This window comes from Prinia subflava, chromosome 4 (assembly GCF_021018805.1).
Source record: "Prinia subflava isolate CZ2003 ecotype Zambia chromosome 4, Cam_Psub_1.2, whole genome shotgun sequence".
NCBI lineage: Eukaryota > Metazoa > Chordata > Aves > Passeriformes > Cisticolidae > Prinia > Prinia subflava.
The window spans coordinates 5,538,578-5,553,268 of NC_086250.1; the positions used below are offsets into that span (position 1 = coordinate 5,538,578).

Below are 14,691 nucleotides of genomic sequence, written 5' to 3' on the forward strand. Positions count from 1 at the left end.
CTCTTCCCCTGTCCTGCCTGGCCATGTGTTCCTGCCTTGTGCTGTGATTTGCAGGCTCCTTGTTTACATCCAAAGGGATAATTAGTTCAACAATTGGTGGTTAAGTGTATCTGAAGGCTATTCTAACCTTGTCTTCCTAATAAACATCCCTGTGTTTTTAGGTAACTTGTGAGACTGGCACTAGGCATTGGTGAGCAGTTGTGTAAATGATTGCATTGTATGTTTGCAGGTAGAGTGGAATCACGTTTCAGGTGGCATTCACAGCTTATTGATTTGGATATTAAAATCTTAAATAATTTATTTATGGTGCTATGGAACCTTTCCTGGCTGCGTGAATTACTTCTTTAAACACAAAATGCAGTGCTCTTTTGCCAGAAATGACTAACAAAAATGTCTTATCATTCATACAGCATATACTTCATGGAAGCAGTATGATGGGTATTTCAAAGAGAGCAAACAACTTGAAAACAAGCGTTGTGTTTTTGAGCATACACAAAATTAGGCACGATGTGCAACAGGAATGCAATGGTGACCTGATGTCATTGTGCACCTCGGGTGGCTACGGTCATCTGTGCTTACAGAAGTTGGTTTTGTCCTCTGAAGTGAAAAGCTGTGTGAGCTAACATGTGGCCGGGATGGGACTGGGGATTCCACGAGCAGGAGGGCTGGTTATCTCTGCCAGAGAAGGGGGCTTTTCACTAGGCTTGGAAGCTGCCCATGGACATATGTAGCCCAGCTGTTTTCTGCACAGTGGTTGTGATGGAGTGGTGCAGTAAGAGCTGTACTGTGATGCCTTGGCCACAGCTTCCTAATATTGTAACTTGAATGTTTGGTTCAGCTCTGTGAGTTTGTGCCCAAAGACTAAAAAACATTTTGTGTATAAAAATAAAAAACCCCCAAACCCACAGAACCCAACACCACTTTCTGTCCAGTCAGAGAAGCCCCAGGTAGAAATGTACTCAGCGCCACATTTTAGCTTATCATGCCTGAGCAACCATGTCCTACATTTGAGCAATATTTACATTTATAGAGGTGTTTCCCAGTGTCTGCTCCAAAAGTTTCAACTGCTTTTAGACTGGTGAAAAATTGCAGTACTTCCTGGAAGGCAAGAGAAAAATGTATGTTTTGTGGTCTTTGATTTCCAAATTTAAATACATTCTGTGTTGTGCCTGCTCATGATTCATAGTGTCTTGCCTAGCTGCAAGTAGTTCCCTAAAAGCATGATTCTGTTGATGGAGAACCATATGTGTATGCAGATGCTGCATGTCTATGTAACCTGCTGATACCAACCATTTCTTCATAATAGTTGCTTTATTTTCCTTGCTATGAAAATTGTTTTTGATTTTGTGTAGGTGAGAGCTTCTTAATGAAAAATGGGGACATAAAAAGAGAAATTATTTCTATCTACATGTTCTGCTGCTTTTTTAAGAGTGGAAATCTGCCCTTAATCTTGTTTCCTGATTCAGACCAGAGAAGGTTTGTTGTGGTACGTGAACAGAGTGCCAGTGGAGTGACATGTTGGTAGCTGAGGGTTGTAGGAACATTGAGTGGAACTGTGACTGACAGGTGGAACGTATTTATGACCACAGCAGAAGAAAAAGGTGAATAATGGGTGCCAGCTCAGTGTTTGCCAGTGCTTTCTTAATACAAAGGAAGATGCTTGCCAGAAGTGGAAGGTGTATCAGGCAGCGTTGAAGTTCATCCATGATAATTTGTGCTGACCAAATACTCCTTCCTCTAGGAATAACACGTTGGCAGGAAATGCTTGGTGGTCTGGCTGGGCATTGAGCAACTCTTGGCTTCTCTCTGTTCTTGCTACACTTCATGTCATCATCCTTGCCAAGGCCAAATGTCTTTCTTTCACTTTTTTCTAAGAAGTATCTCTCTCTCAGCCCAGGGCAAGATCTGTTTACTGTAGTTATAGAGGAGGGAACCCTTTGGGCATCTCCTTGGGAGGGCACCCATCCTTGGACATCCAACACCAAGCAAGTGGGAGGCTCCAGGGCTCACATTTTTCCTCTTGTAGTCAACATACATCAGCCTCCTACGCTTTGATCATGGTTGTCTCTTTATAACATCAGAGCTTTATCTCCCATTTCTTCTTCAAATATGGCTCCTCTGGGCATGTGGAGAGCTCCTGTTCTTTACCTTGTGACAGCGTGTTGGAACTGTGTGCCTTTCTCTGGAAGCAGGCAGCTGCATGAGACCCAAGTTTGCTTTCAGTAAATAATCAGCAGGAGCAGAGAGAGGTAATAGAGATTTGGCACCGAACACCGTTCTAAGCTTGTGTAAGTGGATTTCTAGGACTGTGACCCTGGAGCATGGATTGAAAAGAGCCACTGGAGAGGCTAGGCCTGAAGGGAATGCTGTGCTGGGGGACTGTGCTCTTGGAAGGCTGCCGAGGCAGGTCCAGGTACACGTGCCTCTGTGCTGCCACTGAACTCAGAGCAGGATTAGGTCCACTCCCAAAGGGGAGCTACAGTGGTGGAAAAAAATCAACTTCAAGACATAGACTAAATTCAATAGAAGTCAGGCAGACAATGATAAAAGCTGTGCCTCTTTCTATGGCTTTGTAGCCTTGTCCATTTCCTGGAAACAAACCTCTGCTTTCCCAGTGTGAAAACTTTAGGGCTGTTAAGCAAATAAGCCAATGAAGCTATATTTAAATATCAAATGCAGGAGTGGAGGGACAGTGACATGCTTGTTAGCATACCAAAAATGAGATTAAAAAGCCATTTAATGTTAATTTACTGAGATGATTTGCTTTCCAGTAGTGTAAGGGCAATTCAGTGCATGTACAGATGCAGATCAGAGCAGCAAACGCGGGACTCTGACAGCTCCAAGGAAAAGTGGTCTCGTTCCATGTGCTGAAGGCCTGCCTGAGAATTGCTGGCTGCTGGCATCAGCCTCCAAGACTCCTTGTTGTGGATGAGGGAGTCAGTGTGGATGGTGCTTGGCACAGAGGGAGGGTGGCGGGGCCGGGGGCGCCGGGGAGCTGCTGGCACAGGCAGAGGCATTCTCCAGTGGGCACGGCAGTGTGGGGAAGCATATGCAGGCTACGGAGGCAGGGGTGAGAGAAGGAAAACAAAATGTGCCATAAATATCTCTAGGAAGAGCTAATGACTGATAAATGCGTCGAATAGAGACAGCAGAAATCATTTCTGTGGGTTAATTTGTATCTCTGTTGATTCAGTCAGGCGCCTCTCGGCCAGTGTTTAGTTAGTGATTTCTGTTCTTATTTCCATCTCAATCCTTCTCTTTGGTGCCCTATCTGTAATCCTCTCCTGCAACAACATGTAACACTTCTCATAGTGTGTCTGGAGCAAAAATGTTTCCTAAACATCAATGAATTACTGTTCACACACAACCTGTGAACAAGTCTTGTAGACATATCCATACTGTACTGTGGCTTGGGATTGGCTTACTGTGTGCCATGGGACCTACAGTGAAAATAGGTAATGGGAGGGATTGTGAGCTCAGGTGGGCTTGGGAGAAGGAAGGGGGGTAATTCTGGGTTCTTCTCGAAGGTGCAATTAGGAGGCATTACTAATCATCACCATACTCAGAACAACACATGTAGCTTTTTGGAAATACAGATCAATGTAATACATAGCTGTCCTGATGCACATCCAAAATCTGTCACAATATAGCTCAGATTTTGCATGTAGAAAACACGGTTTTGGGGAGTCCAGGAGGAGAGGAATGGTTGGAGTAGGGACCAGGAATTGCGGTTCCTGGTGCAGGCCTCCTTTCCCAGTTTCAAGCTGCACATTATATGTGCAAGCATTAAAAGTTTTACTGACTTTCCAATGAATCCAGAGAATGCCTGCCTTTCAAATAAGAGAGTGTTTATTTCTTCTCTTAATTTGAGAGGATCATCTTCCCAATGAAGTCTAAAAAAAGCTGAACAAAGGATGACTTTGTTTCTGTGTAATTCATAGAACCTCTACTGTCGTAACCTTTTAAACAGTTATTTTTATTTAAGATGTGTAAATTTCAAATCTTTTTTTAATGGGGTACATAAATGACATAATAAATGTTTCTTTCCAAGATATGGTGCATAAGGTATTTCACAAGCAGTTACTGAAATGTGATAGGCTGAGTATATGAATAGCATGTTTTATGTAAGTACAATATGTTAACATGGTATATAATAGAATTAAACAAGCTGTAATCTAATCTAGCTCTTTGGCTCCATAAAGCTATAGGGGTGGGGAAGCTATTGTCTTTTGGAATTAAAGTTCTTTTTAAGTATTAGCAGGAGGACGATTATTCACTGGTTCTGTGTCAAAATTGTGTTGAAGTGTCTTACGTATAAATGGCAGTTCAGATCGAGAGAGGTTTGAGACTAAGTTAGGACATCAATTTAATATGATTGCTTGGGGGTTTTTAAAGGAAAAAAAATCTATATAATAATATTTCGAATAGTTAACGTATAGTATTTCAACAGGGGAAGCACTGATTAGATCACCACAATCTATTTTATGCCATCAGGATTGCTGAGGGGGCTTATAATTGTGTTAAATTTTCATATTACTCATATTCACACATTAATGAACAGATGCATAGTTACTATTGGGATTTTGCCATTTGGCCTTTCACATCTCTAATCATGATTTCCTACTGCGATCTTTTGCCGTTCTCGCAGAAATTCAGTCATTGATACATGGCCGTCCACCGCCTTCATCGCTCCCCCCTCGTTTGTCCGCGGCTCTCCCGGCGCCGGCGGAGGGCTCGGCTGTGCCGGGGGGGAACGCGGGCACTCGGGGCTGCTCCAGCTCCCGCCGGGAAAGGGACACCGGGACGGGCCCGGCGCCCCTCCCCGAGCGGCTGCGGGGGCAGGCGGGAGGCGAGCAGGGATGCAGGCGGGCAGGGATGCCCGTGGGCAAGGGATATGCGGGCAGGGAGGGATTCGGGCGTGCAGAGGATGCGGGAGGGCAGGGATTCGGGCAGACAGGGATTCGGGCAGACAGGGATGCCGGTGGGCAAGGGATGCCGGTGGGCAAGGGATGCGGGCAGGGATTCGGGCAGGCAGGGATTCAGGCAGACAGGGATACCGGTGGGCAAGGGATGCGGGCGAGCAGGGATTCGGGCAGACAGGGATGCCGGTGGGCAAGGGATGCGGGCAGGGATTCGGGCAGGCAGGGATTCGGGCAGACAGGGATGCCGGCGGCCAGGGATGCCGGTGGGCAAGGGATGCGGGCAGGGATTCGGGCGAGCAGGGATGCCCGTGGGCAAGGGATGCGGGCGGGCAGGGATGCCGGCAGCAGCGCCCGGCGCAGCAGGGCTCTGGCAGCCCCGGCCAGCGGCTACTGTAGCTTTAAGGCGACAAGTTAGACAGAAGACTTGTGTTTCTTCACGGGCGTACCACGGCGAATATTTTGTCTAGCCGCGGGGGAAAAGCTTTGTCGTGGACTTTGCTGACAATGGGCTTAAAAGTGAGGCGGGCTGCTTTTGGTGCCTGGAGGCTCGGGAGCCCATTGTCAGCTCACAATGGATCCCTATTGCCGCATTCCTGCTTTGCAAAGGTTTGTTGGCTTCTCATGACTGACAGCTCTCCGCCGCAAATGCCGCATTTGCTCCGGCCTGTTTACACGCTGCTCCGGAGTTTTCAGAAAAGCGCAGAGGAATAATAATTAAAAAATAAAAATAAAGAAACACGGAGAAGGGGCAGTGTTTATCTGACCCATTCCCGCTGAGGGAGATGGGTTTGCTTGGTGGGTGCTCCGAGGGGACGCACCAAGTTCAGCAGGAGCTGCCCTCGGGCTCAGCAGCCCGGCACGGACCGCGCTGTGCGCGCCCGCTCCTCCCGCCCGCGTCCCCGGGGTTCAGAGAGGTTTCCAGATAAGTTCTGGAGGTTCCAGCAGGGAAATCTCGCTCGGGCGAGCCCGGGGAGCAGCGAGCGGGTGCGCAGGAGGAGATCGGGGCGCAGCAAGGCGAACGGGGATGTCACGGAGCGGAGCGCGCTCCGGTGCCATCCGAGAGTTGTCGCTGCTCTCCCGGCGAGGCGCGGGCGCGGGGCTGCGCCCGGCTCGGGTGTCTGTGTGTCCTTCCAGCGGAGGGCGAGGTGGATGTGGGATGCCGGAGAGCATCCCCGTGCCCGCGGTTCCCCGGGCAGCAGCGGGTTTAGGGCGCCCGGCCCCGGGAGAGCGCGGCCGGCAGAGCCGCCCCGGGGAACCGCAGCGCCTCCGAGCTCCGAGCTGGGGAAAGGAGGGGGAATTAGCCAAACGAGATAATGAAGGTTGCTCGTAATGGTTTTTACTGTGGGGAAAGTTAACCAGTTGCTAATAATTGTATGGTCTCTAGGCCAGACGGTCCCTTTGATAAGTTAACGTGTACTCCCTTTATGCTCCTGGTAGGGGGTAAACAAATGCCTGAACAAATACAAATACACATAAACACAAATGTGGAGAATAGCAGTATATGTCTTAGATCCAGATAATAAGTGTGGGTATTGTTATTTAGATGGCACATACTGGGACACTTATCTTTTAGTACACTCCATTTTCTAACTGAATGCAGTGCTAATCGTGGGATTGAAAGCTATTGTAATTGTGTACCCATCTAAATGCTGACAAGAATATACAATTACATTGTTTGGAATTGAGTTTAATGTTCTCTGAATTTTATTAGCATTTATATTTACTTATGCATTAAAATTCTACACAAAAAGAGGTCAGAACACAAGAGTTGCAGACATAAATATCAGACCCATCCACACCCTCACTGCATTTTTCCTGAAAATACTGAACAAATATATTTTATTTTATTTTATTTTTAAAGGAAGTGATAGAATCTGAAATGAGCAAATAATGGGTTTCCATTCTAAGCAGTGCCTTTTCTCCCTCTGGATTTTGCAGTCTTTTAAAGCTTTTTTCCATACCCAACTTTTTATTATTATTTATAATGCGTGTGTTACCGGAAAATCTTTCCACAGTGTGCTTACCACCACACGATGTTTAAACACACATTATAAAGTGGATGTAATTGTAAAGACTCAGAGGGATATAATTACATGTAGCAGATTTAGGAGCTAATTCTTTGCTTCTCTCTCTCTTTCTCTCTCTCTCTCTTTACTCCGCATTTTATCAACATAATTATTTTTTGACTGCAGACTAACACCCAGAAACTGACAGGCATCCATTATAGGCAGCAACTTGTTCACCAAATTGAAAAACAATGAACTGCAGGTTTATATGTGCCCATTGTAATACAGAATTACCGGAGCTTTGTTCCACTAGAGGAAAAAGCTAATGGTTTTGAAACAGCAGGTGACAAAACACATTCAGTTTTTTTTCTTTTTTGTTCGTTTTTTTTTTTCTCTTCCCTCCCCTCTTATCAGTTTGTTGATGAAGTCATTATGAACTGGGGCCCAGAATAGGGTTGGCCTTATTTTTAGCAGATAGACTTTTAATGAGTTCTATTGTGGAGACAGTCATGTTGATTTGCTTACATTTTTTTTCCCCCCCTTCACTCAGAAACTCCCAGTATTGAAAAGCTACTATCAAAGGACTGGAAAGACAAGCTTCTTGCCATGGGATCAGGGAACTTTGGAGAAATAAAAGGTAATGCTGTTTCTCTGCTAAAGGCAATTAAGAATGAATATACAGATACCACTGGCTTTATGGAACTTTGTCTGCTCCTCTTCCCCTCCCCTTCAAACGTGGTAATTTGGGGTTTAAATGAAATGTATGCACTCCCATCTGTGATAATATAAATCAATGAAATGGTATATTGCCCTAAGTGAATGAATTTACATTAAGCTTTTGTTGCATATATCGTTCTCTGTTATAAATGAGCACATCCTATTGCTGGATTGGGAAAAAAATAAGTCAGTATCAGACATATGTGGTATCAGAGTATAGCAGACCTCAGTTCCTGAAATTCGAGGGTCGTCTGAATTCCTTGTTTATTTTTGGACAGATTTTGATGATGTAGATTTTTTTTACTTCTTTTTTTTTTTACTTTTTTTTTTTTTGCATGTAGGGAAAAATAAAAAGAGCAAAGTTTGTGTAATGATACCTCTAGGTACTGAAATTAGCCAGTGCAGATTTTAAAAGACAGCGTACAACATCTGTGCACTAAAGCATGTTCTCTTAAAGCCCTGCTCCAGAAGGAAAATGACAATATTTGACCACTCTCCAGCAGCAGTAGTTTCTGCTTTGCCAAGATATTTTCCCATTTTATATATCTGAGGTCATTTTAGGGAACCTGTGGTTGTTTGTTTTCATGTAATTTAATATTTTTATAATTCCTCTGCAGTGCTTATGATGAGGAACTCACTCAAAATACAAACATCAAAAATTGTAAGTTTTCAGAGCAGCCATTATCACTCTGAAAAGAAACAGTGACTCTGATTCTTCTCCCATTTGTATCAGTGTACATCTGGAGTAGCAAAATCCAAGCCAATGGTGTTTTGGAAATGTGAAAGTAGCATGAAATTAAAATGAAACCCTTCTCTTGTGTTTATAAACTGGATTTAGTTTCTCTCCATTATTTTTGGTATGTTTACTTACTCATGTTGTCCCTGATCTAGAGATCCTCACTCAGGCAGGCTCCCAAACCTGACAGGTTTAAGGACTGTGTGCACAAGAGGTTGGCAGCATTCAGTAAAGCATACAATTCAACATGCTCTCAGGGGTTAATGGGCTGGTGCATATGCAAAGAAAGTGTTATTTTAATTATATGGGCCTTCCAGCCTGTCACCAACAAGCCACCAGCATCAGTTTGTGCTGTTCCACTGACTTACCCAAGTAGGAAAATATGCCACTTGTTTCCCCAGGCTTCTCCCTGGGAGGCTGTAATTCAAAAATATATGTTCATTACATTTGTAGAATAGCTTTATAACACAATATAGTGCTCCAGCCCCCAATAGGCTGAGATGTTGTTGTTGTTGTGGTGATGATGATGATGGTGATTACCACAGAGGGCCAAACCCTGGGTTCTTCATTCGTGCTCCATGTGTGTAAAGCAACAGGTCATGAAGAGGAAGGGCAGCCACTGGCCTTACCTGGGAGTGCTGGGTTTTAAAATGCACATTGTTTCAAAATGACATCATCCTTTGCCATGGACTGATGGATCTTTAAGATGTTTCAGGGACAAAGCGTGAGGAGACATCTCTCATACCCACTTCTGGGTATGTATTTCAGCAGACCCTGCACTCTGCATGGAGCCTCTTTAACTCTTGCCACACTGGAACCTTCAGAAGGACTCCCAGTGATTCTCCAGTGCCTTTGCACTCTGTAGAGCTGCTCTGAAGAGTGCTGTGCACTGAGAAGGTGGTCTGTTCCCAGTGCCTGTGATCTTGTTCTTTTGGAGGGCAATCTTTTTTCTCCCCTCCACTTTTTCCCTTTCACAAGCTAAACTTGAAAGCAGCAGCAGCAGCCAGCTCTATGCTAGCACGAGAGAAATTCAACAGTCCTTTCAGTCGTGCCTGGGGGAAAGGATGGGGAGCAACAGCACAGCCTCAAAGAAGACTTTTCTTTGCTTTAATTTTTGGTTTTTAGCTTTATATTTTGAACACAAGTCGAGTTATTGTTCTGTAGCTCTGTTCAAAAGCCTCACATCTGAGGCTTTTTAGTGCAACTGTGGTTCTGTGGTTGGGGGCATGGTTATTAGGTGTTTGGATCAAGTTTGGCAGTAAGCTGTGAAAACAGGCACTGGTTTATTTTTCCTACTGACTGCCGTGACAGTTGCAATTATTGTCCATTGTTCCTAGGTGGCTAGAAAGGAGGGAGGATACAATAGAGCATTGCCCTCTGGGGGTAAATGAATTTGACTTACAGATTCTTGGGGGGTCAGGCAGGCTGATTATTTAGTGCCCAGGAATGTGGTTTTCATGGCACCATCAGCCCTGAGCAGCCAACAAACAATGGCTCAGCTGTATTGCAGCTATATTTAGTGAGGCAGCAGGAAAGGTGTGCAAGTTGAGCTGCCCTATACCCACACACACGTGTACAAACACACGTGTATTACTCTACAAAACGATTTTGTCATTCTATAGTTACGAAGTTTTCCAGTTGTGATTTTTTAATTAACTTCTTTCTCCGCCTTTGGCCTGGCAGCTGCGTTTTTTTCCGCCCCTCGTTTCTCTGGTAGTGATATTTGGAAACCCCCACTTCAATAGTGTCTTATTATTAATACACCCTGGAACGTGGACAGCACAAGGAGGTGTGCAGCCCAACCGTCTTACGCACTGAACAGTTTTTTCCATTTAACTGTTCAAAATTTCATTGTGTTTTTCATTAGGTCTGGGGGAGTTTTAGTACATCATGTGTGAACGTCTCAGCACTAGGCTACATATTGTTAATGCCCAAGTCGGTGTTATTACCATTGAGTTTTATTCTCTGGGAGAGATTAAAAGAAAGGGAGATGAAGAGGAAGACTTTATTTTCTATTAGCGTGATTTCTTTTAAGTTAGAAAGCAGTAATATTTTATTAAAGATGGGGAAATTAGTGAGTGGTTGGAAGTGACCAGACTTCCCATGTTTTGTATTCATATGTTTCTCTTGGTTGCTTTGTTACCTTTGGCTGCTACTTTAAACCCCCCTTTCTTCATCTGCGTGCCTGTAAAACAGAGGAGCCATCACTGAGTGTCTGCAGAGAGGCAGCTGCAAACTTCAGGATCAATTAGAGGGATCTGTACAGATCCAGTTACTAATTGAAAAGGAAACCTATTGTTTTATTCCACAGCTTGACCAAAAGGTACTGCAAGGGAATACTCTTATAATTGGGCAAAATCTAGAACTTTTCATATCTGTAGAGTTGTAACCTGTGTTTGTTCAGAGAGATAGTCTGGGGCTAAGTAACAAGTTTGGCACTAGAGATTTCTTAAGAAATTCTGTTTTGATATCCATGGAATTTTTACTCTGCTCGAGAACACTGTACAGCAAAACCCACAAAATGTGCTGTTAAATTGAAGTATTTTAAAGTGAAGCTTTAAAACTGTGTATTGAATTGGTTAAAGCCTGTTCAAACTTTCTTATATCCATCATATTCAAAACCAGGGCTCAAAAGGCCTCTGGATTATTCATGGAAAATGCAGTTTATTGCAACCAGTGGAGCAGAGAGATCTTCAGGTCTCAGACTGATCATCTACAGGAGGGAAAATCATCCCCTTTTTTGCTGTCAGTGTAACTGCCTTGTTAGCTGTGCACTGCAGCAGGGAAGTAGGTGCTGTCCTCCAGTGTTACTAGGAAAAGGTACCAAAATATATATTTATTTCCTAATATTATTGATTATTCCTATATATATAAAATTAACACAAAGCTTTTCTTTCACTGTGCTGGGCCTCGGGAGCAGTGCTCAGGTGCATCCTGTCCAGCCTTGCTCACACTGGGGGGAGTGAGGCAGCTTTAACCATGATGAGAACTCTTCCTAAAACTTCCTTGGAGTGCACAAAGCCCTGCTGCTAATCTTGTCCATCTCTCCACTGAAGCTTGTCAAGACGTAATAATGCATATTTTATATGCTCCCCACTGAGCTAATTTTGAATAGATGTGTGGAACAAGAGGTTAAACAGACTTTTGTTTCCAGTCCTTCTGAGTTGGTTTTCTGTTGGAGGTATTGTTAACAGTGTTTGTGCCCAAATCTCTCAAGAAAGACTGGGCAAGTCTGAATCTGATATATTTTTGTTGTTGTTTGAGAAACCTTTCCTATTGTGCAGGTTAGTTTGTAAACAACTCAGGTGAAGCGTTTCCTGCACTCAGTGTGAGAGGGATTGTTGTTAGGTTAAAATCAGCTCTTCATTGTATCCACTTCAATCTAGGTGACTCCAGAGCCCGTGCTGGAGTAACCACAGATTGATGGATGTAATTGGGAGCGAGATTAGCCTACCAATCCTGATCCTCAGCTCACGATAACATTTGTTCTGTGTGAGAACCTGGGTTCCAAATTCCACCAGGTACCAGTGCAGGTACTGTGTCGGGCTGTGTTTGATGTGAGGCAGAGCTGTGTGTGCTGAAGACTCCGATTTTGCTCACGTGCTCAGGAGATGGGGCACGGGGGAGCCCGCAGTGAACGGTTTTAGGGCTGCCAATAATGGATAAAGAGAAATAATCCATTCAGCGATACTATAGCTCGTCAGAGCCCGTGAATTAAAGACATATGTTATGTAGATTCAATGTATGGATTAAAACGGATAATCTGGTAGGTGACACACAGAATCTTGAGATAAGTGAGCTGTGCAGATTCGGGATATGGATTGTGACGGATAATTCCATTTAAGTAATGCTGGGCAAGTTGAAGACAAGTAAGCTTCGGGTGGTGCTCAGGTTATGTGCAGTAATCCAGTGAGTGACACTTTGGATCACATAATCTGTAATCTAAAGACAAGGAGGCTGGGGATTCTGCATTTAGATGTGGACAGGAAGAAGGAGGGGGAAAGGGAGAAAGATTATTCATGGGGAATACACTGGGTTTAAACCTTTGACTAATACAGCACAGATCCCCAGGAGATGTGTGAAAGCCGCACGCTTTCTTAGGAGCTGTGTGAATTTTGCATTTGCAAATTAATGGTTCAAAAATGTTTGCAAACTTCTGTCAGCTGTGGATGTTCTGCATTATCTCTTTGTGGGTAGTATTGTAAGTGGAGTGGCAAGAGAAGGAGGGTGAGAGTCATAAGTGAAGGAGGTAAGATGTGTTGGATTGTCAGCTTTTAACTGTGATAAATTCAGTATTTGTTGCAACCTACTTAGAATCTTCTTCTTTGTGTTTGCTTTTTTGAGGGGTTTAATAGTAGCAAATTGCAAATTGAGCTTTAGTCCTTTGTCAGTATTGCAGAAGTGCTGGGGTGCATGGGAATCTGCCCAGTTTCACTTGGGGAATCCTAAGTTTCAAGAGGAAATTTGGCAGCTGCCAAAATCGTGGAGGTTGATGTCTGAGGCTGCAGAGAAGTAGCCACACCAACACAGAACTTTTTCAGCCCAAAAGAACACCCGAGATAGAGATTGTGACTGGATGGGGCTGCTCCTATTTGACCTAGAATGGGAGGTTAGTTGGGGGTTGTAGATGTGAAAGGGAGGGTTGGAGGAATTTTTTTTAAAGCATCTAAAAATGTGATTTTATGGCAGAGCGGCCAATTCAGGTTGTTCCAGGTTTTTGTACATAAAGGTACTTAATTTGATCACAAAAAGTCAGGTTCTAATTTTATTTTTTAGATGTGATTATTGGTAGAGGTAATAGAATAAAATTGAACTAATTAAGGTAGCAAATGCCAGTGTCTTTGCTTGAACGTATGGGGGCCAAAACTCTATATTTAAAAGTTGTTCAGAGAGTTGGTTGACAAAAGGGTCCTAAAGCTGTGCTTGGTGGTACTAAAATTACCTGAAAGATGTGCTGATAGAGCTGAATGTCACTGAGCTACAACTGCCAGTTTGTCAAAACAAAACAAATACACACACACATACACAAACACACACTTCTTTATTCTTTTTCTTGCTGCTGCATAAAATTCCAGCCGCAAATGCTGTTTTCCTAGCCTAGTTCTAACTTGTTGTCTAGACAGTAAAACAAAGAATAACCTCTGAGAAATAGTCTCAACACAAATGTTGTCTATTCCTTTTGTAACCTTGACAATGAGTCGCTAACCTGGTTGAGCACCAAGCTTTGTTTGTAGTGTACTGTACCAAAACTTTTTTTTTTTCTGACAGCAAATAAAGAGCACTCAGTGACAGCCTCTTTCCAGGGCTGTGAAACAGCAGAGTGCTGGTTTGTTACAGGGCAGACAGCTGAGCTTTTTTTCCCCACAGAATATGAGTTCTTGAGGCCAGTAATGGCAAAAGAGGGTAATTGGTCATAATTTGGTTTTATTCATTCTTCAGCCTTGCACTCAAATATAAGAGATTAGGAATGTCCGTCTGCTGAAATAAATACCTTCCTTATACCTTGCTGTTCTAAAACAGATTTTTACTTGTCAGACGTGGAAGATTCATTACATAAATCCGTAGGTACAGGCAAAACAGTTTGAATTGTGCACTTTTTCTTTCCGTGTTTCTCTTTCTGGTGGCTGTGTCTTGCCAAGTAAAAAGCAGTCAGAAAGTTTTCTTTTATTACACTGACTTGCTCTATCAATAAGATGAAATAATTTAATTTAGCAAGGTGGGTAGTTGTAAGATTGCAGCCATTGTGTTGCAAAGTTGGCTTAAATACTTACTGAAAAAAGCCAGTTTTCAGATGTTTTTGTCTTGACAGCTCCAGGGTTTAGTGGCCTGAGAAGCTGTGTTCTGGTCCATAATAAAGCACTCTCTGAGGGACTGATTAGGGCAGCATCACGTTCACAAGCACAGACCCACATCCACCCACCAACACATCCCAGCACACAGTACATAAAGTACATCGTTTAAAGTGCAGTCCCATTGCTTGGCCATAAACATTTCACGTTACTGTTAAAAACAGAGGAAAGATGTTAAATTCTGAACTCACCTCAGCCAGTTAGATCTTTTATCAGACTACTTCTCCTGAAGGAAGCATCAGCTCCCTGTTGCCTCACATGTGTGACTTCAGGTGATGTCAGCAGCACGAATGGAAATACTCCTCTTTATGTTGTAAGTAGGTTTTTAAATTTTTATTTGGGGAGAGCATGACACAGATTAGTTTGCTTTAAAGTAGGAGAAGATAAGTGGCCCGTCTGTTTTACTTCCCTGGTTTCCTTACTGAGCAAAGTATTGTTGGGTTTAGATTTTTAATATGTCA

At 43.6% G+C, this 14,691-nt stretch overlaps 1 protein-coding gene across 22 annotated transcripts in view; it reads left to right on the plus strand.

The window, feature by feature from the left end:
* Nucleotides 1–14,691, plus strand: part of SOX5 (SRY-box transcription factor 5) — a 600,060-nt gene that overhangs the window by 436,327 nt on the left and 149,042 nt on the right. For 20 of the 22 annotated variants that reach the window (XM_063395247.1, XM_063395244.1, XM_063395243.1 and 17 more), the window contains one exon: nt 7,479–7,565. The exons of the other annotated variants lie outside the window; for them this stretch is intronic. In XM_063395247.1, the coding sequence (XP_063251317.1) occupies nt 7,479–7,565 (87 nt within the window). The remainder of the gene's footprint in view (nt 1–7,478; nt 7,566–14,691) is intronic. 22 annotated transcript variants of the gene reach the window in all.